Source organism: Lathamus discolor, chromosome 13 (genome assembly GCF_037157495.1).
Source record: "Lathamus discolor isolate bLatDis1 chromosome 13, bLatDis1.hap1, whole genome shotgun sequence".
Classification (NCBI taxonomy): Eukaryota; Metazoa; Chordata; class Aves; order Psittaciformes; family Psittacidae; genus Lathamus; species Lathamus discolor.
Window position 1 is genome coordinate 4435831 of NC_088896.1, and position 24191 is coordinate 4460021.

At 42.2% G+C, this 24191-nt stretch overlaps 1 protein-coding gene across 3 annotated transcripts; it reads left to right on the forward strand.

Annotated features, from left to right (window-relative positions):
- Positions 1-3613: 3613 nt before the first annotated feature.
- NARF (nuclear prelamin A recognition factor) lies at positions 3614-22326 on the forward strand. Of its 3 annotated transcripts, none has more exons than XM_065693540.1 (12): positions 3618-3660; positions 4215-4297; positions 4731-4811; positions 5801-5944; positions 7136-7268; positions 8554-8688; positions 13487-13605; positions 14677-14806; positions 15511-15583; positions 18134-18271; positions 18878-19035; positions 19594-22326. In XM_065693540.1, the coding sequence occupies exons 2-12, from the start codon at positions 4271-4273 to the stop codon at positions 19833-19835; spliced, it is 1380 nt and encodes a 459-aa protein (XP_065549612.1). In that variant the 5' UTR covers positions 3618-3660; positions 4215-4270; the 3' UTR covers positions 19836-22326. The 3 variants fall into 3 exon arrangements, with proteins under 3 accessions (XP_065549611.1, XP_065549612.1, XP_065549610.1); XM_065693538.1 differs by lacking the exon at positions 3618-3660 and adding an exon at positions 3997-4019; XM_065693539.1 differs by lacking the exon at positions 4215-4297 and having other exon boundaries at positions 3614-3660.
- Positions 22327-24191: the final 1865 nt, after the last annotated feature.

The following is a 24191-nucleotide window of genomic DNA, read 5'->3' on the forward strand; positions in this document are numbered from 1 at the left end:
GGAACTGCAAGAATCAATTGGCTTATGAGTCATGAGGTACCAGCTGCTGGATTTGAATGAAACAGAGGAAGTAATATCACATGTTCTCAAGGCAAAGAGGTAGCTGACTGAGGCTCCTGGGAAGAAATACATATAGAAGCATTTGTCAGCTTTTATAAGCACCTAGCTTCTCCAGAAACTCAATGTGAAGCCCTTCTGAGTGATAGAGGCAAAAGATTGCTTGTATCTGAAATAAAGTGAAACAAGAAACTCATTTGTCCCCTCCACCCAGTATAAACCACATAAATATCACTATTATATTTCGGTGTTGCTCACTGCAGAAATACTAGCAACTGCATACTTCCCCAGTTCTGCAGCACTCTGAAGTAGGTAAGTGGTGTCCGGCCTCACAGTAACAAAAGGAAGAAGGAAGCATGTTTAAAAGCCTTGGATTTAAGGAACAGCATGAATTCCAAAGCATGTTGCTGCAGAAACAAAAGCTGTTTGCCAAGAGACAGTCAGAAATATGTAATTGACTATTTGAGGGCTTCTTGCTAGATAATATAGATTTATTGTAAGACATTGTAGGGTAAATACACTTGTAACTTTTAAGTTATTCTCTAAACCCAAGAACATGTAGATAGAATTGGCCTTTATTTTGTTTGCTTGACACTAGCTATAAACCTGGCCCTTTTTCCTAATTTCAGAGCATTTTCTTTTCTAGCTTCTTATACTTCTCCCACCCCCAAGGTCTTAAACTTAGAAATTCAGCTGTGTAATAAGCATGTGATCTTATTAGCATGCCAGCATAGAATTCCTAGTGTGCCTGATTTTAAACGGTTGGAAACAGTCACCAGCCCAGGGTTGTTCTGCGGTGGCTGCAAGTCCTGGCTGTAAATGAGCTCATCCCATGGAGCAATGTGTGGTGCCCCACTGACCCCTATGGGAACATTGTGTATAAAGCCCGGGGAGTACTAATTACATGGAATACGTGTTTCCCAGCTGTAACTAAGATTTATTACAGCTAATTTGGACAGCTGTTGAGGGGCATATGCTGTCACTAGCTTGAGGAGACATTTACAGCTTGTGATGCCTTGCAGGGCTCATGCATAACCTCTTAAAGCTTTCTGAAGTCGTGCAGTGTACTGTTGTCATGAAGGAATACTTAAATTTTCTATCTCATTCTTGGTGTAAATGCTTTAGGCACAGGTATAAATGTTAAATGGAGCAGTGGAGGCCAAAGAGATAAAGGGAGGCCGTAAAAGCTGGTAATGCTCTGAAGTGCTACCTGCTGTTAACATAGGAAAGCTTTTTTATATTGGGAGGATTTTTGGAAGTAGCCTTGCAAAAGTAAGTACTGTTACCTCCCTGAGGGCAGATGAAACCTGGATGGTGCTTTGTGCTCTCAGGTTGTCAGGCAGGGTGTGATGGTGATTGATCCCATGTTCTAGGGGAAAATGGCATCAATAGCTAATGGAAAGCAGAAATTGCTTTTGGCAATAAAATAAACGGGACATCTAAGTATCTAATGATTACACAAGTAGAGTCTTATACTGTGCTTTGAAACATTCATTCCTTGAACACTTTTGTGTTTGCATAGTTTTTTTATCTCTTTTTAATTCTTAAATTGAAATTAATTCAATCCAGGTATTTTCTTAGGATGAAGTAGGTGTGTTTAAGATGCATACCTAAGATGTCCTTAGTGTTTCTGCAGATGTTTCAGTTTTTATGTAGTTCTCTATTTTTCATTGTAAGTATAAAGAAATATGAGGGGAAACAAACATTTTAAATATTATTTGTTCAAAGTTACAGAAATATTCCGAAGTGTTGTGTCTTTTGATGAATTGCTGTATCAGTTGTGGATAATAAATGTAAGCATAATCTTCAAAGTGTGAAACAGAAGGATTTTAGCTGTGCCTTTAAGTGCAAATCTCAACACATTCCTAATTTAGAGCTCTCGTCTGTGCCAGCACCACATTTGTCAGTGGAATTATGGCTATTGTATCCCTGTGGAGTATGTTGCGAGATCGGCGTAGCTTTTTGGGATAAAAATGTTCATCCAAAGGAAGGGAAACAAGATGTCAGAGCACGCTGCATTCCTGCAACTCTGCAGGAAATGCAAGTTCTTAAGTTGCTTGGGGATTGCTCCAGTGATCACAGTGCTTTTAAAAGAGCTGGTGTTAATACGGTAATGGCAAATGTGAAAGCATTTTGACTGAAGACAGCAGAAAATGATGAAGAAGCACAGAAAATGATGACTGAAGCTATTACAGTTTTTACCTGAAGCTAGGATTAGTGATTATTTTTCGAGGATGTGTCCAAAGCAGTGTCAGCTTATTTTGCTTTAAATGGGCAGTGAGAAAGTGTTTCTGAAGGAATTCCTGATTTCCATGACCTCAGTGAGAATTCACCTGTAGCCTGTAAATGAAAATCAAAAGGCATTATTTTTACGTCCAGCTCTGCAGTGATCTTTAAAACACTGATTAATGTGACTGTGAAATCTTGAACAGCCAAATCCACAGACATTTGAATCTCTGGGTTGTGATATCTCTTACACAGAGTTGCAGTGGACCAAGTGGTTATTTAAAGTTCTGTGTTTGGGGGCAAACTTCTGCAGCCGGGGCTGTGGCTTGCTCTGTCCTGCCGCTGCCGTGGGCATGAACAGAGCGGTGCCTGCGGGTTAAAGCATGAGACGAGTGACGGGAGGGGATTTACTCAGTGCACTTAATAAAGAAAAGTCGCAGCTTAGACAGGAGATCGCATGTTTGTTGGGAGTTCTGTGGTTTAATTTCTAAAATGTCATGTCGTCCTTGCAAACCCCTGTGCAGCTGGAGGTGTGTGATTGACGTTGCTGTTTGAATGGGCTCGGCGTAAAAGAGGAGCAAAAGGTGACAGAACCTTTCTGTTCAAATGCTACGAGCCGCGGTTTGGGAAGACAAGCGCTGTGACATGGACCACAAGCATCCTACGTGATGCTCTGGGGCCTCCGAGGTTGTGGGAGGCTGGTGCGTGTGTTAAGCGATGCTGTACGTTAGGAGGTGTGATTCCTGCCTGCGAACGGCATCGCTAAGCCTCGTGTTTTGTTACAGGAGACGACAGTGTAGCGGTTAAATAAACCGGTAATGAAGTTGTGTTTAGAAACGTCCGTAGCGGCGTTTCATTTTAAAGGAACGGAGAGAAAACAAAAATCGGGGGGGAAACCCATTTCTGTAACCGCAGAATTACGTTTATAAAAACACACATGAAGAGAGGTTTCAAGAGCACGCGAAGCGGCCCCAGCGCCGCAGCGCAGCTCTGGGGACAGTGCCCGTAGGGCAGCGGCGAAGCTGGGGCCGCCGCGCCCCCACACCGGCTCCGTGCGGGGCCGTGCCCGCGGGGCGCGGTGCCCGGCCGGTCCCAAGCGCGCTCCCGCTCTGCTGCCCGGGTGGGGACTGAGCGGCGCAGGGGGGCTCCCGGGTGGGCTGAGGTCGCATCGCGGACGCGCGGCGGCGCGCTCCCGACGGCGGCTACGTGCCGCTGCTCAGGTCCACAATGAGCCCCGGCGCGCGGGGGGGCGGGGAGGCGGCGGGCCCAGCCGGGAACCTGCCGGCGACAAGGCGGAGGGCGAGGCGGGGCCGGCCCCGCCCGCCGCTGCGGCCAGCCTCCGCCCGCCGGGGACGCGACCGAGGCGGCGGCGGCGAGGTACGGGGTGCGGCTCCTCGTCGGGTCGTTGTGGGGTGTTTAGGGGCTTGGGTTCTTGGGTTCCCCGCGCCCCGTGGAGCTCATGAGCTGTCCTTCCGTGTCGGCGGCGGGGCAGCAGGGAGGGTGTTGCGGTGGCAGAGCCCCCGCTCTGTCGGCGGAGACGGGGCCGTGCCGCGGGGCGGCAGCGCGCCTGCCGGGACACCTTCCCCCCGGGGGGGAGCCGTTCCGGCCGCCGAGCGGGTTCTGCGCTCGGTGTCTTGCAGGAGCGCTGCGGGCAGCGCTCGGTGCCCTGTGGCACCACGTAACGGGCTGGGGCAGCGGGGAGGGACGGGGCGGCGGCGGCCGGTGCTTAATTACAGGTCAGTGAATTGCGGAGCCCGCGAGGGGCGCGGCGGGGCCGGCCCGGGGGCCGCGTTGGCTGCGGACGCAGGGCCCGCCCGGTGGGGGCGATACGGGGCGGGAGGCGGGCACGGCAACAAAGGGCGGTGGGGACGGGCGGGCGCTGGCGGTGCGCGGGGCTCACCGGCCTGCCCCGCTCTGCTCCTGTCCTGCAGCCCCGGCGGCGAGGACCGCTCGGCAGCCGCGGCACGGCCGGGGAGCGCCGGCGCAAATGAAGTGCGAGAACTGCACCAAAAAGGTGAGCGCGACGGGGGCTGTCGTGTTCTCCCTTGTCCCTCCTCCGGCCGGCGGGGCTGTGGTGTCCCGGTTTGCCCCGTGGGGCGGAGCGGTAGTTGGCTGTCGGTTCCAAGGTCACAGGCCCCTTCCTCGTCCGCGGCTCGGAGGGGCGCGTAGTGCGGCGGGAGCGACGGGTCAGCTGCTGCCGTGCTCGGCTTAACCCCCCCGGGACTAAAAGCCTTGTAAATGCGGTGGAAACTGAATTCTGAGGAGTGCTTTCCCCCGTAGCAGATGCGCTTTGCTGACAAGGCGTTGCGTGTAAAGGTGTAGGGTTAACGTGGTAAACTACAACTGAACTAGGTCAGTTTATAAGGGTACATGCAGTTCAGCAAAGATGTTCTGACTGAATGGTGACCGGATTTTGCATAATACATGGATTTTATGTTTTGTTTCAGGAATGCAGTAAAAAGCAGAAAAATGATGATACGCAGAGTACATCTGTTGATGCACTGAGTTCAAGTGATGGTTTTGAAGAGGTAACGGTCCTTCTAAAAATCATAATACACTTCTATTTGTGTTCCTTTTTTGTTATGTACCTCAAATGAGATTGTAAGTAGGGAACTTTCAAGTACTAAATATAACACAACTCAAGGAGCAGTTGTAAGCAATTATGAGCACTTCTAGATCTCTCATAACATGAGAATCAAGAATCTTTAGGAAAGGTGACATACAAACCCTCTTTACTATGCAAACACAAACCAGAAATTGAAGGTATAACTTCCTTTGTATGTGTCAGAAATCTTACATCAAGTCTTCAAGACAGAGCTTGCAAGGAGGAAGGAGATGCACAAAATGTTTTCTTAGTCTTTACATTAGACAAACATAGATCACCTCCTGTTCTTCAATATAGAACTGTGTCCCTGGGAACAGGTTCTTCATAGGGGATTAGTTATGTTGTAATTAAAAGTTTGTTGGTTATGTTGCTCCTCTACCTAAGAACTGCTTCTCCTCAGAGATGAGATGTCAATGTGTTGTAACCATAAGTATGAAACTCCTGCTCTTACAGTATGTGTTCAGTGTACTTGTAGTGCTGCATTCTGATTGTTTTGCCTTGTGGTAAAGAGCCAAAGCCCTTTTGCTGTTAGGGAGGCACCTGGCTGTTAAAGGTGTTTAACGGTACCAGTAAAAGTTTTCTCAGTTTCCTAGGAAGTTGATTTCAAAGCTGACAGCTTTGAAATGTAATGCAAATCCAGTTACTGCAACACAGAGCGGGGCCTAAATTTAGATCTGTGTTTACACTTAAACATTTTTGAGTTTCAGTGTAATAACAGGAGCAGAGCCATGAGGAAGGATAGGACAAATAACTGATTACTTCTAAATAACCTTAGATGTTATGCATATGTCATGATTGTCTTCTTTGAAAGCAGTGGCAGCACGTTTGCCCTTCAGCTGGGTCATTGCAGAGATCTTGAAAACTGATTGATCACCGTTAAATACTCGTTTCCTTATTTTTTTTTGTCCCCAGAAAAATGAGTTTCCTACATTGGCTAATGCTAAAATACTCCTTAGTGACTGCCTAGCATGTGACAGTTGTATGACATCGGAGGAAGGAGCCAGAGTTTTCCAGCAGAATCAGAAGGAGCTCTTTCGTATTCTTAACCTTAATAAGGTAAAGTGACACAAACACTAACACGCTGCTTCCCATGAGGAGGTGGCAGTTACAGAATGACTAAGCAGCTTGCTTTCCCAAGGCACATAATGTGAACATTTGCAGGATAGGCTTTTTTCAGGGAGGAAGTGAAAACTGCAGGCAAGATGATTATGGAAGTGCTTAAAATAATTTTGCACTAGAGATGCAAGATCACAGCACTTAACCTAAGTCACAGAATCCCAGCCTGGTTTGGGTGGGAAGGAACCGTAAAGCTCATCCAGTGCTAACTCCCTGCCATGGGCAGGGACACCTTCCACTAGAGCAGCTTGCTCCAAGCTGTGTCCAGCCTGGCCTAGGGGAAAGCTGCAGCACCTGCAGTAGTAAAGTTTTTGGAAAACAGCTACTTCATTGCTGTAATAATAAATTAGCCTGTGGCTCAGTGGGTATAAATACTCATACCATCATCACTGGGACTGCTCTGGGTGGTTATCAAGCCGTGTTTCTGCAAGTGGAATTGTTTTTAATATATATTCAAGCAGAACATATTTGGAACAGACGTTCTTGTCCACATTCTTAGCAAACTCACGCAAATGTTCTGTTGCTCTCTTATTTTCTGCTGAGTTCTGGATTTCCTGGAAGCTGGTTGCTGTGTATGGTGCTCAGATGTTTAGGGCTTAATACTGAATTATTTTCGTTGTGCTCCAGGAACTTTAACAAAGGATCAGATCTGTAATCTGCTGGGTTGGATTTGTATCTCCAGATGCCCATGCTCCTGTCAACATCAGTTATTCTAGCTATTAATGTCTAAACATAGAGGGGTTTTTTTCATCTTTGCTAGAAAATTTTGTATCGCTAGAATGTCAGAGGTGCTGAATGTCTCTTAACTTTCCTTATGCCATTGGGAGACAAAGCACAGAATTGGCTGGGGGGGTTGTGTGTGCAAATTTCCCCGAGTTATATGAAAGAAACATCTACCCATGGTTACAGATGAACACTGACAGGATCCGAGGAGCTGCCAGGAACTGACAGGATCAGAGGAACTGGCCTGGCCTTAGGAGCCTTGATAGATGTTTCACAGGGGTTTTGATGATACAGCTCACTGAAGCATAAGATGCTGAGGAAAAACTCCAGGAGAGGAAAAGGGAGGGGAAGTTGGGAGCCATACCCTGTTGTAATCACAAACCTTGTTTTCTTTGTTTTATTTACTAGAAATGTGATACCTCAAAACACAAAGTGTTGGCAGTGTCTATATGCCCTCAGTCATTGCCTTATTTTGCTGCTAAGTTCAATCTCTCTGTGAATGATGCAGCCAAGAGACTCTGTGGTTTCCTCAAAAGTCTCGGTAAGTTTGGGTTTATGATGGTGGAGTAGAAAGGGGAGATGACCAGGTTTTTGCTTCCTCAGCAGAACTGCTTCTTACACAGTCAGAAAGTGCCATTTCACAAGGTAGTGTTTGAAGTACGCACTCTGTGATATTAATGACAGTTGCCAGCATGACATAACACCAGTTTCAGAAGCAGATTTACCTTGTTGATAGGAAAGGTCACAGAATAGAAGGACACGATAGAGCTGTCTTTGAAACCTTCACTACTAGGAAGTTGGGGATGGGTTGGTCATGAGCTTCAGTAAGATTTCCCCTTATTTTGTAACTTGAGGGAGGAGGAAATCCTTATCCTAAATGCCTTCCAGTCCTTTAGACACATTGTATCTGTAGAAGAGTCTCAGTTCCTTTCCTGTAATTTGAAATTACATACAAGAGCTATTGTAGCTGCCTGTTCTGTGTTAAAGCTATGCTTCCTTTGCTCTTTACATACAAAGCTATATTTAAATCCCCCAAAACTTTGTGTATGGGTTTGTGGGTTTTTTAATGTAGTTGAGGGAGGAAGGGAAAGGATAGCAATAAACCTATAAACTGCTTCCTCATATATATATATACATTTTTTGTAGTTTTTATGCATCTGTACCCAGTATATTTTCTTCATTTAGAGGGAATGCAGAGTCCTGGTGGGCCCCAGTTTTCTTAGAGGCATTGATTATCTGTGCTCACTTGCTGCTGGGCTACGCTCAGTGTTACGTAGGCATGTGGGGAGGATATTGCTAAACAAGCAGACAGAAGGGCTCTGCAGTGGTGGTGATATGCTCCTGTTCCTTTGCAGGCAACTTCAGCAATGGGAGATAAGCCTCATAAGTGGATATATTTTTGTGGATAATGATATGAGACTTCAGTATGTCTTGTAAAGAATGCTCCTTTTCAGGAGTCACTGCATATAGCCCAGGAGTGGCAAAATCCCAGGAGTCACTGCATATAGCCCAGGAGTGGCAAAATCCCATTCAATTAAACAAAAAGCAAGTATATGTTGAAAGGCAGGCTTCTGCTAAGGAAGCAGGCAACCATTTGGCATGTTGCTAGTCAGCAAGTTGGTGGTCCTTTTAAATTCATGACATAGAGGCCATGCATTGAAAAGCTACCTTCTCTTTTAGACTTTACTACTTGTGAAAGTTTGAAGAGGGAAGAGACTATACCCATTGATTCTCCAAGATTCTCTGTAGATCTGGTGCTTGAAAATGAGCCTGTGAGATGGAAAACACTCTAGTGATTCACTTTTCCTTCCTGCTTTTCTTCGTAGGGGTGCATTATGTATTTGACACCACTATAGCTGCCGATTTCAGTCTCCTGGAGAGCCAGAGGGAGTTTGTGCAGCGATATCAACGGAGGAACCAGGAGGAGCATGCCTTACCAATGTTTGCCTCTGCTTGCCCTGGTGAGAACTGATTTCTCTGACGTTCCTGTGCTTCAGCCTAGTCTCATTGCAACTACCAAGGGACTAAGAGAAGTCATTTGGGAGCTTTGTCTAAATTACATCATTTTGGCTTTGCTTTTCAGTTACAGCAAATATCACACTCAGCGCTTGTTACGAGTAGTGCTGATCATCTGTAATGCATTTCAGTGCATTGCTAGAGGGCTGTTGGGAGAACAGAGTTAGTTTCCAATGAGCTTTCCTATATGTTAGTGACCATAAATGTAAACCATGCAAAGAATGGATGGGATCTGGTGCTGTGCCAACTCAGTGTAGGGACTTACACAGATACAGAGGTTGCAACAAATTCCCTGTCTGCACCTTACAGTCTTCTGCTGGAGCTCTGTGAATGGTGAGGAGTGTAAATTATTGTTGCTCTTCAAAAAAACACCAACCCCCCAACTTTGCTGTAGTCCACAGCCTCTGATAATGCAATGAACTTGAATTATAGATTTTCTATGCTAGTGTTTATATGTGGTATTTATTAGTCAGTTGTATTTCTTACCGTTTCTGTAGAAGAAGCTTGTATTACATGTGAATCTCTGGGTAATGAGACCGAGGTGCAGAAGCACTGAGGGTTTTAGTGCTTTGTGTTAGACCTTAGGAGAAATTTATCAAAACTGGAACTGAGGAGTTGGTGGCTGCAGCCGTTGTGTTCAGACCAGAGCTGAACAGGGCATTTCCTTACGGAAAAGAATCTTTAAGGAAATTTGTTGACTCCTATAATTAAACCACAACCTCTTGTTTTCTCAGGCAAAGTTTTGAACTTGCTGCTTAAGCCTAGGAGAATGTAGCACGTGACTTTACTGACTGTGAGATGATTATGTCTGACAAAATAATTCCCACTTGAAGCATCACAGACCTGGCTCAGTAAATGTCTCACTTCTGAGAATTTTGCACCTGAAATTTAGTTGTTACGAAAGGAACCTGCATTTATCACAACTGAAAAGATGTAGAACATTGAGGCACTGTTTACTTTTTCCATTTTTTAGCACACCATCCTTTCAGTTTGAGTCACTTTGCTGAAGAAGTATCAAAAAGGTAAAAGTAACATCTTTGCCTACCCCCCCAGCTCCACATTAAGGTTCATGGTGTTGCTTTTCAAAAGGCAAATAAAAATACAAAAATACTTCTTTCTACCTTTCATAGAATGGTTTGGGGTTCAAAGGGACTTCCAAGATCATATGGTTTCAGTAGAAATTGCCCAGAGAACAGCTTTGAAATAACCTAAGTGGGTTGCATTCCTTAAAGCAATGTTAGGGTGACCAGAGAGTGAGTAAGAGCCACCTTTGGTGATACCCAGAATCTGCCGTTGTCACTGTTTTAAATACTGCTATTTGAATCATACTTGAACTTTTCCCCTCCCCCCCGCTACTGTTATCTCAGTGTTATCTCCTGTCTTCAGAAGCAGACATACTGTGTTGGGTTTTCATGCAAAAGCTGTGAAGTTGAACCAGCCCCTGTTACTTAGCTTTGTCTTATACATGTTTCATTGAAAATTCAAAACCTCAGGATTTCCTTTAGAACTTCTGAGCTAATCTTTATTTTCTGCATCTAGAAACTCAGCTCAGATGATCTGCTGCTTTTATTGGAAACTTTTTGAAGTAGTGGAGCACTTTTCTTGTCTGTTCTGCAAAGGCTTGTTTCTGTTTGCAGTGCTAGTTCTGGTGTTGGCTATCTGCTCTGCTCTAGGTGTTAGTAGAAGCACAGGTTCTTTCTATTTGTGGAAAACTGAGCCAAAATACCACTGTGAACCCAGTCTGCAAACATACGGTGTTTCATTCCCATTGGCAACAAATAGAGGGAAAAACCCACCCCATGATCAGTCATCTTCAAGCTTGTTCACTGCTTGTTCACAGTCACTTGCCTGACTTTGTCTGGGTGCATTTGCTGTTCCTCATTCTCCTTCCTCTCTCTACCCCCAGATCACATAAATTTGTTCCAGAAATGATGGGTGTGTTTATCACAAAATGGTTTTTATATAGTTGTGTGGATAGAAGGTCAATGTGAACTCAGGTGTAACTGCTTTACTCTTACTTGTCTTTGGGTGAAACTTTTTGCAGAAATATCATCCTCTGTGGGAGTGGTCTGTCATGTGAAATCTACCATGAACAAAAGAGCATAGCCATATAGTCCCAGAGCCTGATAAAAGGGCTTTTTATCTCTTGTCTTATTTGTTTACCTCCTCCTCCTGCTCTCAAAGTGAGCTGTTGGGGCAGGGGGAGAGTCCTGTTTAAAGTACAGTAGTGTAGCTACTGATTGTATATGTAATATTCCAGAAGTTATCTTCTTTAACTTACCAAATAGGTAAGCAAGATGAAGTAATTGCTCTGTGAACCAGCCAGCATTCTTAATGCATTGCCAACCTCTGAACTGTAGAACAGGTTAACAGCAGGCTTACAGCAGAAGTAGGAAGAGTGACTGTTGAGGATTCACATGCTTTTGTCCCAGTCAATGAAACGAATTTCCTTTTACAGTAGCAAAAGTAGTCTTAGTTTTTCTGCACTTCATACTGATGAATAGATATTTATAGTGTGCATCTGTGATCTGCTCACGATAAACCACTAAAAATAATGTCTTCTGAAGTGCATTGCAGTATGTAAGAATTTATAGTGATTTGTAGGGGTTTTTTTGTTCTGATGCTAACACAAACTAACAAATGGCTGAGAATCTGAATGAGTTTCTGAAGGGTATAGGTCTGTATGGGTACAGAGGTACATTGATAAAAGAACTGGGTATCTTTAGCTTCCTGTAACCACGGCTCTGGAATTCAGCCTGGTTTATGAGTAGGCAGAAACAGTGCATATGTGAAGTGCTGATAAATGCCTTATGCTCTCATTCACCGAGGCTGCTTGTGTAATGACACTGTGACTGATGGTCACTGTGGAGCCGGAACTACAAAGCACTTGTTCCATCTGTTGCAAGGAAAGAAGCAATTTAAGATTTAAACAATTGCTTTGGAAAACACTTGCCGGAAGTCTGTTGGAATTACGAAGATGTCTATGAAGATGTCCATATAGTTCATAACTACAGTACCTAAACCATCCCAATTAAAACCAGCCTCAGAGCAGGAGTGCTGTGGTAGTTAATGGTGATCATAGTTGCCATACAAGGAAGGACCTTCCGGGAATGCTACTGAAGTGCAAGGCAGATATTTTAAAAAAACCTTAATTTTGGTTTTATTTTGTTTGAAGCTGGTTTTGCTCTGTTTTGACAGCACTTGAGACTAAAGCTATTTAAGAAATAGAATATACATATCATGCAGTATGTGCTAATATGGCCTTTGTACCAAGCACCAAGAAATTAAGTCCTTTGTTGCAAGCAGTATCTTGGACTTACAGTCCCAGTTGAAGCTGGACATCAAACAGACTTCCTGTCAGAGTCTAGCAATTCAGCACAGTCCTGATTTGTAAGTCTATAGTCCCTTGCTTTTTCTACAACAGAAATGAACGGTTGTTGAGGATACTTCTTTGAGATTTCACATGGAGGTCAGTATCTGTTCATCTTGAAGTCTGTACCTTAACAAGAATTGGCAATATCTAAACAGCTGGAGGATCCCTATGTTTCCCTAATACAACTTTCTCATTTTCATCAGTAAAACTTTATTACGCTTGGAAAATAACTACTCTGCTTTAGAGAGAGAAACCATCTGAACACCATCTGGATACCAGTTTTGTGCTGCTGTTGGCCTTTGTGTCAGTGTTCTGAGTTAAATGCTACTGAGCGTTTATACGTATGTGTTAATTTCAAACTTAAGAATTAACCTACAGATTTTACCTTTCCCTGGTAGCATCCCTGGCAGCATGCACTTCATAGAACTTCTCTTTAATGTAAGCACTAGTTTGTCTGAAGATGAAAGAGTTAAGTGTGGTATTTTTCACTGTCAGCATCAAAAGCAGCACATGTCCGTACAAGGCTGGGCCTGGCACTTCTGCACAGTTCAGGTGTTTGGTTCTCAGACTGGGCTGTTGTTGCCTCAGAATTACAGTGCCTCAGATAGAATTGCATACTCTAAATAAGTATCTTCATTTGCTCATTTGTTGGTTCCTGTCCTGGGAGATGGGGGATAATAGAACTTCTCTGCATACTGGGGGTGGTGTGAATGAATATATGTAGCTTGTCATAGCCTGCATGCTGAAGGACTTGGGTGAAAGGGGGGGGGAACTCTTGAGTAACTAAGAATGTTTAATACAGAGAGATTTCAGTCTGCGGTTGAGTGTGTGGGTGTTTCAGAAGGTGTGGCTTCTCTAACAATAGTAAAAGAAGCCTTTTTTTTCCAGCCGTAATCCATCTGCATGTTATGATAATGCTTTCATGTGACTGCTGTTCTAGAGGAGACAGGCTGGGTGCATGGGTATTAAATCTCAGGAAACAGAAGGTTACAGTTAAGCAGCTGAACAGAGTATATTTGTTGTATCTGGTGATCCAAGGTCTGAGGTCTAGAGGGTCAACCTGCGCTTTGTTAGCTGGGGTACAGTTCTTTCTGCTTTGTTAAATGTATGCATTACGAAGGGTGTAATAGGTCGTGAAGTTCAGTGGCTTTTAGGTCTAGAATTCACACAGTGGATTCTTGATAGCCAACTGTAAAGCATTATTAACAGAGCCTTGAGGTTTCCTGCAGTTCCCAAGGTGGGGCTTCCAGCCTACACATCTATGTCTCACCTACTGTGAAGGTGTCTTCATTTTCAAGAGCTGTTCTGTGACTGCTACCACTTTGCCACGCTTGTGTGTCACTTCTGACTGTGAGTCTCTGTTGTTCAAGGTTGGATCCGGTATGCTGAAAGGGTACTAACAAATCTTGTGACCTCTCATATTTGCACTGCAAAGTCTCCACAGCAGATCATGGGCTCCCTGGTGAAGGGCTACTTTGCCAGGCAGCAGGTAAGTAATTCTGGATAATTTTTACCACATTACTCTTCTAAAAAGAAGGCGTACTGGGGTTTAATACGGAATATAGATCTCATAGAATCACAGAATGGTTAGGGTTGGAAAGGACCTTAAGATTGTCTAGTTCCAACGCCCCTTGCAATGGACAGGGACATCTCCCACTAGACCAGGTTGCTCAAGGCCATGTCCAACCTGGCCTTGAACACTGCCAGGGATGGAGCATTCACAATTTCCTTGGGCAGCCTGTTCCAGTGCCTCACCACTCTCACAGTAATGGTATTACAAAGTGATAAGGTATCTTCCTGAATAGTTTGTCCTTTACTTGAAGAATAAATGGTGCTCTGCTGCTATACCAGTGCCTGTGATAATAAGAATGTACAAGGAACCTCATTTTGTGTAATGCAGTGTGAACTAGCAGCAGTCCTCAAGCTCCGAGTACAACATGGATTTAGATACTTACAGATAAAATTAAATCCAGGGTAGCTAAAGAGATTCTTGTTCAGTGTTGCCTGTGTAGTTCTATAGCACAGCTAAAACGGGAGTGAAAGACAATGTAGAAATTACCCTGTTGCCTGGGATCAATAAAAGCATTATATCCTAGCAACTACCCCTGTTACCCTCATTTTGTGTATTGAAGAAGTTGCTGTCCTTTTTATGTGTCCTGTTTAACTGACTCCACATTATATAGGGAAGCATTGCTACCTCCCCACAGAGAGAAATACTGATGGGCTTGCTGTGGATGAGAGTGAATGGCAGGTAGAAACAGAATTCTGAAGTCCTGACTTGCATTCACTCTCTAAAGCAGTCAAAAGCTGCAGAAAATGTGGCCTGAGGAATAAGTAAAAGTTTCAGCCAGAAGGCTGACTTTGGCTGCTTCTTGCTGATGGTTTGTGCCTTCTGGCAAATCACTTCAACTGTGTGCAGCAGTCTTTGCATTTAATTGCTTGGGATCGATCACTAGTGTTACCTGCAGAGAGCTTATGCTGGTATTTTTGTCCTTGTCCTCCTTCAAAAGCTGCTTTTCTCTTCATGGAGATCACATGTGCTCTCTTCTGTGTTCCACAGAACTTGCCTCCTGATAAAATTTTCCATGTAATTGTGGCGCCTTGTTATGACAAAAAACTGGAAGCCTTGAGGGAAGATTTCTACACTGCCTTGTATAATTCACAAGAAGTTGATTGTGTCCTGACATCAGGTTAAAGCTTCTTTGAACTTACTATTTATAAAGATACAAGTGAATCACCACTGTTCGTATAGCCCTTATGCCAGACTTTGCTTTTTTCAAGTCTGCTTTAGTTGTAATGTTGGCTGGTGTTCTGCTGTAAAAATAAGCACATGTTTTTGTGGTACTGGTAGTACAGGTATTGCATAGGGAAGACAAAGTGAAAAAATGCTGTCCTTCTAATTTGGTATTCATCTGAAAACAAGATTCAGGTATTTGGTTTGTCAGCCTCGTGAGAAAGTTAAGAGTTATGCAAATCCATATTTAAAACCATTGTCTTGCTTGTTTGTAGCTACTATTTAATCTCTACTGAGGCTATTCTTAACATTCCAAGTGCATAGCATCAGTGGCTTTTTGATGTGGCTCTTGTCTTTAGGCTTCATGTCCAAACTACATACCCACCTTTTCCTCCTGCAGTGGAGAAATACCTTCCAAACTTCACCTAACAGGCTCAAGTACAGCTTTATGCAAAGTTTGGAGCAAACTGAAGGCCTTTTTTTTTTTTCAGGGCTGGAAGTGTCAGGCTTCTCAGTTGCTAGAGAGAACTGACTCTAGTAAGAATTGCAGAAGATGACTATAAGCACATATAGATGTTAGGATGCTGATCTCTTAAACAGAGGCACAGCACATGTATTTTGCTTAATCTTGAAAGTAAAATGTGGTATGTTTCCCTACAGGTGAAATTGTCCAAATAATGGAACAGAAAAATGTGTCTTTGAAAGATGTGACTGAAGTATCTGTAGATACTTTGTAAGTAGTTCTGTAATTGGGTGATTCCTTATTCTGATGACAGATAGCACCACCTTTGAGCATATTCAACATAAATGTAAAACCTCTCAAAAGAATGCTTTTTTCTTTTTTAAAGAAAAAAAGGCCTGCATCAAAACGTGAGTGTACTAAAGCCTCATCCTTTATATAGTGACCAAAAAGCTCCGAAGTATTATTACATATTCATTGCTATATATAAAATTAATATGGAACAGAGAATATAGAACTGAATATACTGTGTAAATACAGAGCAGTTAATTTGAGGTTATGAGCCCTATCTGGTGACTCCTTTAAAATTTGTGATTTTTGAAGACTTGGGTAGTTCCTTATTTCTGTTTTGATGCAGTAATATTACATTGGACTCTACCAAGTTTGCAGCTTGCTCCTAAATGTGACTGGGGGTGCTGACCTCATTCAGTGCTCTCCTGGGCTTGAGCTTGTGTAGAGCTAGGCAGTCTTGCCTGCCCTCTCCAACTGCTGGGCCTCACACAAAGATGCTGGGATGCTGCCATGGGGCTGACCATCTGTTCTGTGTTTTCCCTCTCATTCAGAGCAGCATCTTGACAGTAAATTTCCACTTCCCCGCTATGTTCATGTAGAATTGATTCCTTTCAGGAAATGATTTATTTGTTTTTTTTACTGAAGACAGCAGATTTTCAAGATCAGATAAAATTGAGACATGCTTTAGATGAAAATCACACAAAGCACTGAAGAGATTCTGTCTACTTCATGACTGTCTCACCACAAAGCAGCTTGCATGTTTTAATTCTCAGGCTTAGTTACAAAGGCTGGTCTCGCTACTTGCTGATCTTTGTTCAAGTGTGACAGATGTTACTTGGTATCTTTCCAAGGTGATGGTAGTGGAGCAATCGGCATGATTTCTTGCACAAAACAGCCCTGGAAATGTAAAAAAAATACCCTTTTCACTTTGCCCTGCTTGGAGCTGATCTAGCCTGGAGAAGTTTAAGTGGTACTGTGGTAATATTTTCAGAGCTATGTTTGTAGTGTAGCTCCTATGATCACTTCTACCAGAGATTGCTACATAGAATTACATAAATAAAGTTCTTACAGACATAATTACATAGAGAAAGTAATTTATTTCTAAATCAGCCTGTCAAATGAAAGAACAAGCTCTCATTCAGAATACAGCTGTTTTATTGGATGAGTTCCTGTTGGAAAGTAATGTTAATTTTTAGAAGGAGAATCTGATACTACTGGTTGATGCTGTGAGACCTGATGACATGAATATTTGCTCTTCTGGGGTCTTAAAAGTAGATTTTGCAGAGAAGGTTATATAACTTGAACTCTTTCTCTTAAGACAAGTCTCAGCACAGTAGCAATTTGTGGTAAAGTGCTTGGTATTAAAAAGTAGTATGAACTAAGTAACTCGAGTTTGAGTTCTCAACTCACTTTGGTAGTTAGAGAATGCGAGCAAGTAACAGTTGGCTAAAATTCGGAGACGTCATGAAACAAAATCACTCAAGGTTATTAAACAAAAGTTGCAGTAGATGCAGTGGCATGGCATAGCGGGGACAGACACTACATTTGTAAACTTTGGCTCGTTAGTGATTAAATAGTTCCCCATCATTCTTAAAATTTCAGCATTTTCTGTGAGGTGTTTGCTGTGGTAATTTTCCCTTTGGTTTTGTGGTTAATGCTGTACTCGGAGTGCTGCTCAGGCACTGGCTAGTGGTGTGGGCCAAGAAAGGTCATGTCTGGATGTTTTTGGAAGAAGGTAACTATATCTACAGAGGCTTTTACATGTAAGAGCAAAGGACATAATCTGTCTTGTTTGCTAAGCTGAAGATGAATATCTTCCTGAAACAAGCATTGCCACACACCCCTATTGATTTCTGCCTTGTGAGCATTCAGTGCAGCAGCCTTTGGCCACCACCAGCACACATACCAGCGCAGTTTGTAACCCAGCCACTTGTGCTCACCAGTGCTGGTTTAAACAGAGGGAGAAGTGGACCTCCAGGTGAACAGTATACCCATTAGATATGATACCACAAAATTTCTTTCCTGAACCATAGTGTAGCACTGACCATAAAGGTACAGTCTTCTCACCTGGTTGTAACTGTACTGATTGGTACACTATGTATAGACAATAGATGCGTAACACTATGACAAGCAGCTCCTGGAGCAGGAGGATTGTAAACAAACTGAAGTACTTTTATATTTTCACAAGCTAAAAATGATTTTTTTTCCCCAGAAATGTTTCCTGAGCAGTGAATGGCTGTTGGTTACCAAGTCTTTAGGGTGTGTCAAATGTGCATTCTCACAAACTGCTGTTGCTTGAGGTTTCTGAACTTGGAAAGTCCTGCAGCCTTTTATTAGGTGGTTTTTTTCATCATATTACTGCTGTCCTGAATAGTTGTTTCATTTTTTAAGCTGTAATAAATAAAAATGTTAATATATTCTCACTGCTATACAACTCTGGTGGGGGAGACAGAGAAAGGGGAAAACATATTACTTTATTGAAGTAAAAGAATGAAATTTTGGAGCTGATCTTTCTTTCTGTTGTTTTCTAAGGTTTGATGACATGAAGGAGGGAGATGTAGTAAGGCATGATGGGAAGAGATCTGATGGTTACCTGGAGCACATTTTTAAATATGCTGCAAAGGAGCTTTTTGGCATGGAGGTTAAGGAAATCACCTACAAAGCATTAAAGTAAGATTGAGTTTTGTATTGTTGTTGTGTAGGATGGACTAGTAAGAATAGAATAGAATACTTGCAGTTAGAAGGGACCTGCAATGATCATCTAGTCCAGCCTGACCAAGTTAAAGCATGTTAAGGGCATTGTCCAAATGCCTCCTTGAACACTGCCAGGCTTCGGGGCATTGAGTACCTCTCTAGAAAGCCTATTCCAGTGTTTGGCCATCCTTTCTGTAAAGAAATGGCTCCTAATGTCCAGTCTGAACCTCTCCTGGTTTACTTCGTGCTACTTGAACTGTAACACAGTTTTGCTCATGTGACCCTTTTGCTTATAGGCAGTTATATGTTACCTGTAAATCTGTTGCCATCAAGTAGCTAGCTTTAATTTTATTGTTATCTATGCTTAAAAATTAAGTATAATTCTATTCTGAAATTTTAACTCCAACTTCTGCTAACTCAGTTTCTAAACTGGAAGTGTTGACCTTAATCACACTTGTTCTGTTCAAGTTACTTGTTCAAGTTACACTTGTTCTGCTGTCTCTAGAATATACAAATACAACAAAGTTGGATCATCCTTTCGGTAATGGAGGGGTTTAGAATGTTCTCTCTGCATCTTTATAGGAACAAGGACTTCCGAGAAGTTACCCTAGAAAAGGATGGTGAGACAGTGCTGCGTTTCGCAGCCGCTTATGGCTTTAGAAATATCCAAAACATGGTTCTGAAGATGAAAAAAGGAAAGTTTTTATACCATTTTGTAGAAGTCCTTGCATGCCCTGGAGGTAAGAATAATTGTGGATTCACAAGTGCTCCATACACATATCTTGAATCCCAAATGAAAGCTATCTTACAGGCAGACACTTAATGTCTTAATTCTCCTCTTAATAATCTAAAATGATGATTATTGAATGGAGGGTCCAGGATACTAATTACATGGGCAGGGCTGGCTCAGAAATTGATGGGGGTTTCTAAAGTGAGCCACAATGTTACTTGCTCTCTTCTGAGCTATAAATAAGTGACAGCATGGCCCTTATGATTATTACAAACCTCTGAAATGGTCATTGTCAGGCAAGAAGAGACAAGGAAAATAATTAAGATCATAAAACCATGGAGAAGACTGATAAAGATTGTTGATATGGAAACCTCATTTACATTAAGATGATGTTGATATTGGAGTTGCTTCACATACGTACAAATTCTAACAGGATGGGCAGTAGTTTATGTAAAGAGACAACTTTTTTTCCGACAAGTTGGGAAGGGGGGAATCCAGGTCAACAAACTTCCTCTTTATACCAAATCTCCATCAACCTTATAGCTTCTTTTCTTTCCTTTTTGCTAAGGGTGTCTAAATGGAAAAGGCCAGGCACAAACTGAAGATGGAAAACCAGATAAAGCACTGCTGAACCAGATGGAAGAAGTGTATGCTGCAATACCTGTCAGACTTCCAGAAACCAACGTGCATGTACAAAAAATGTACCAGGACTGGCTGGAAGGCATGGACTCTAAAAAGGTCCAGGAGACTTTGCACACCACATACAGTGCAGTCAATCAAACAGCAAGCAGTTTGGATATCAAATGGTAATAAATCCAACTAGTAAAAGATTTGCTTAGGTTAGTTACAGATTCAGCACTGGAAACATTCTATGCAATCGCAGATGCTATGCACTAGCCGAGTGTATGAATGAGACGCTTCCCAGTTGTGGATTATTACTTGTGAAGAACAACTGCTTTTTAAAACCAGAAAGTGAAGTCTCCAAAAGCCCTGGTTCCTGCTATTGCCATTTAACTCTTCCTGTGTATAATCTCTTGTGTATAGTGGATTTCTTTAGTCAAAAGCGTGACCTTGTAAGGTACTTAAGCACTCTCTGCCAGGGGCATGGAGTGTAATTCCTGATGAAGTTACTCCCAGAATTGAAGGGTTCCCTTCACAAAATGGGCTCCCCTGGGAAGGTGAGATTATTCTACTTGTCTTCCTAGGTATGCAGTTCCTTTCATAATGGGGAAAACAGTCCTGAATTTCAGAACTGCAGTTGTTGTGAAGTAACTTGGGATTTACTTGCCTTGTTAACAACCCCTTCACAGGGATAAATGTGTATATGGAGAAGTGGCATGAATTAATGTATGCCCTGTCTCCATATTGAACAAAAACTGCTCAGTTGCAAACTCGTCACCATTCCTTACTGATGCGATGTTTTGTAAGGAACAAAATGCTTCGTCTAAACTCAACTTGGGGAAACTAATGCTAAATGGTTACAGTGCAATCCTTCATTCAGAATAGTTCCAGATAGGCTGGTTGGTACAAAAAGAGAACTTTTCTTTCCTTGTAAGTTTTCTTAGAAACTTGCAGCTAGGAAGAGTGGTGCTGCTTGCTTTGGCAGGCTTTGTTCGAAGAGTGAAACATGCATATGCACTGTCATGTGAGCACATGCATACTGCAGCTTTGCCAGGTTTGCTGAGCCAGGCTTCCAGCACTTTTTACTCTCTCATGTTCTGGTACAGAATACCAGATTGTTCTTGCATTTATCTCCATGTTGACAGACTTCTGTAAAAATAACTTTATGGAGTGCCTCTGAAAAAAGCCACTTAGCCATGCTTGTGAGCTCCTCAAAGTTACTATACATCAGCGTCATGAATTTTGATGTGCTTACTTTAGGTATGCTGTAGAGGTTTCATTCAACAACGTGGTATTTGCATGCAAGCTTTCCCTGCAACCTCAGGAGTTGTCAAAGGGTCATTCAAGAATGTAATGGACAAAAAGATATCCTACTGCCACACTTCCTTAGATTTTCCTAGTAACAATGGATTTGTTCAGGATTAATGGCTGTTTGAAGCTGGCAAAGTTTCAGCTTTCCTTTTCCAGTCCGAAAGTGGGGATGGGCTTTTTTAATCAATTCAGACAGTTTGAATGAATATTCTTGTAAACTTCGTAATGTCACAACTGCTTGTATGAGTTAAGACCTAATGCTGCAAAAACTCGTGTATTTGAAATCCTCATTTAACTTGAACACAGTGGATGGGATAAAGGCATCAGTGAAGTCAGTGCAAGTTCCTGCATTGGCTAAACATCTGACAACACGTGTTGAGTCAGAAGGAGAGAGACAGACCTAAGTGTGTTACCCTGATGACAGGAGAGTTCTCTTAATGTGAAGCTGTTGATAGAATTGCAGATTTCAATTGGACCTCCACCTAAATAGCATTTCACTTGAAGGGATGTTTTCTTTCAAGTATAATTGAATTTGATTATTGTGCTACCCAAATGCACACAATGAGATTACACCCATAAATTAGCCTTTGTAAATTGTTCCTTGTAATAATAAAAACATTATGCTTACATGGTGCAATATCAGAACATCTACAGAAATCTACCTCTGTACAGGAAGGGAGTCCAGAAATCGTGGAAAGACCTATGTATAGCCAGAACTGTAGTAAGTATCCCCTAAATAACGATGGTGGTGTTGCATGAAATTTCTGAACAGATGACAGTTTCTGAACAGATTACTTCTAGAAGCAACATCCAGCTCTTTTGGTCTGAATTTCTTTGTCATGATTTCCTCCAAAAACTTAAACAGAATTATCTTGTAAAAAAAAAAAAAAAAAAAAAAAAAAAAAAAAAAAAAACACAAAAAGTGGTCGTGTTCCGTTTGTATACGCATATGTTTCTATGTATATATATGGCATGTTTAAATTATATTGCTTCAGTTCTCTGTATAGTGCGCCTTTTTTTTTACGTGCATATACTGGATGGAATGGTATGAGAAAGTCGTTTGCTGTTCTGATGGAATCTTTACTAAACTACACAAGAGCTGCCTTGCAGTTCTGAAAGGACACCCTTGAACTGATTGTACGACTTGGAAATGTTCCTCGTGTGTAGGTGGTGCTGCCACGTGTGTTCTGCCATTGTGCTTGCCTGGGGCACTGAAGGGCCTTGCTTCTCGTGGTAGGTAGTGGGAGTCACAAGGAATGGGCCAGTAGGTGAAATAAATCTGTCTATGATGTGCTGTGCTCCCATAACAAGGGAAACCAGTGGCTAAATCAGTGCATAAAATAAACTTACTCAGTTTAATGCACCATTTCTTCCATCTACTCAAGTGTTTTAATCTATTGAGACGGTAGCAGTATAAAACTGCTAGATGATTTGTCTGCTACAGTATGTTTTTAAAGACAAGACATCTAACTGCAGCTTTTATTGACTAGGTGGAATGTATGTATAATAGCTAGTAACTGATACTAGTATTTTATTTGGTCAGCTTTTGTTTTATAAGACTTGGAAGTAAAGTTGATTTTAAGTTTTTAAAGCTCTTAAAGTGCCAGTTGAAAAAGATTTCTCCGTTAACTGTAGTGAATATTCCTCCCTCTACCTTGCTTCACTGAAATTTTAACATATATCAGAAAACCTTGTTTTGACAATTCACATATAGTGAAATACTTAAGGTTAAATTCTAGCTTTTAAATCTACAGTTGGGAAGTTTGTTGTTCTTGACAATATATTTTCAAAATGTGGCTAGAAACACAAAGCAGCATTTAGTTCCCTAGTATGATTTTGGCAACTAATAATTTCCATTGCTACTGCGTTTTCAGCAATGGGAAAAGTTCGTGGTCACAGCCACAGTGAGCTGAGTGTTGTGCTGAGACATTCTTGTCTCTACATGATTTTTAGAAAACCCTAAATTGGAGGCATTGAGGAAAGTAAGTGGAAATGCTGAATTAATTTGGAAATTGTCTTACGGTATTACTGACTTCAGCATATCAAGTGCTTGATACCTTGTGTTACATTACTTTATTCTGAGACTGCTATATCAAGGGGTATGTGTTGAGAAGCCCTCTTGGTGTGCCTTCTCCAGTCAGTTTTTGCCTCAGCCACAGAACCTCATGTTTGTCCACTACAGCTAAGGAACACAGACAGACATGGGCTGTTATCACTTAGAGTAATATAGATGTATATAACGGATATATTTGTAGGCAGCAGTCTCAGCTGGAATATATTTGGCTGATATTCAGTTATCTAAATTTTGGTGCTTAGTATTCAAATAGAGCATGACCATGAATTGTCCTAAATAAATCTTGGTACTGACTTACTAATTCTGTCCCATTCCATGTAAAAGCTTAACTTCTGAAGTACACCTTTGTGGGAATCGCCGGGAGACGAGCTCATCAGATGATGACCAACAAGTCTCGTTTATTGCTAAGCAGATCGATACTTATATACCTTGCTTGCATGTTTATAGTTTGGTTACAGAGAGATCATTGGCTTATAGCTTTTACATGTTACAAGATCATTGGTTTATAGCTTCTACATTTTTGCAGCTACACCGTGCACCCCCCCACCATCCTCCTTCTCATGCACTTATCACTTAGTGGCCTTGGCTGTGATTGGTCATAGTATGTTGCTGTTTGCCGGTGTCCTTCATTTCCTCATTATCTGGCATGAGAGGTTTGCACCATCTTCTACACAGATGTCTTGTTTCAGCTCGTTGATGGGAGCATGACCTTTGACCTTTTTTTGACAAGCCAATCCTCCACACACCTTATTTTATCATATGTACTTGTCTGGTGAATTCAGCATGAATACTTAGTCTGTAACAGTAATACTGTATCAGCTATTTATGAGAATCCTGGATTACAGCTGGACTTCAGACTGTGGTAAGTCGAAGGAGAAAGTTGCTGGGTAGCAGTATGAAATGGTAATGTTGTTCTCTAGAATGAGTTTACAAATAATGCATTGAATCATAGCAAGGCAGATAAACATCTAGTGGCTTTAAATCTCCCTAACCTGGGAGGAATGATGGCGCTGGATGGAGCCAGTCCAAAGGGGCGGATAGCCCTATACTAAATACACTTGGAACACTGGTGCACATGGAATAGTAAAGATAATTGTGTATAGTCTGATATTTAGAAACACAGTTGGGGAAAGGAGGAAAATTAGCCCAGACATAGAAGA

Bases quoted from the DNA above. Each gene is read 5' to 3' on its own strand.
- NARF (XM_065693540.1), top strand. From the start codon at position 4,271: ATGAAGTGCGAGAACTGCACCAAAAAG. The intron at 4,298-4,730 runs GTGAGCGCGACG...GTTTTGTTTCAG, and splicing joins GCGAGAACTGCACCAAAAAG to GAATGCAGTAAAAAGCAGAA. The intron at 13,606-14,676 runs GTAAGTAATTCT...TGTGTTCCACAG, and splicing joins GCTACTTTGCCAGGCAGCAG to AACTTGCCTCCTGATAAAAT.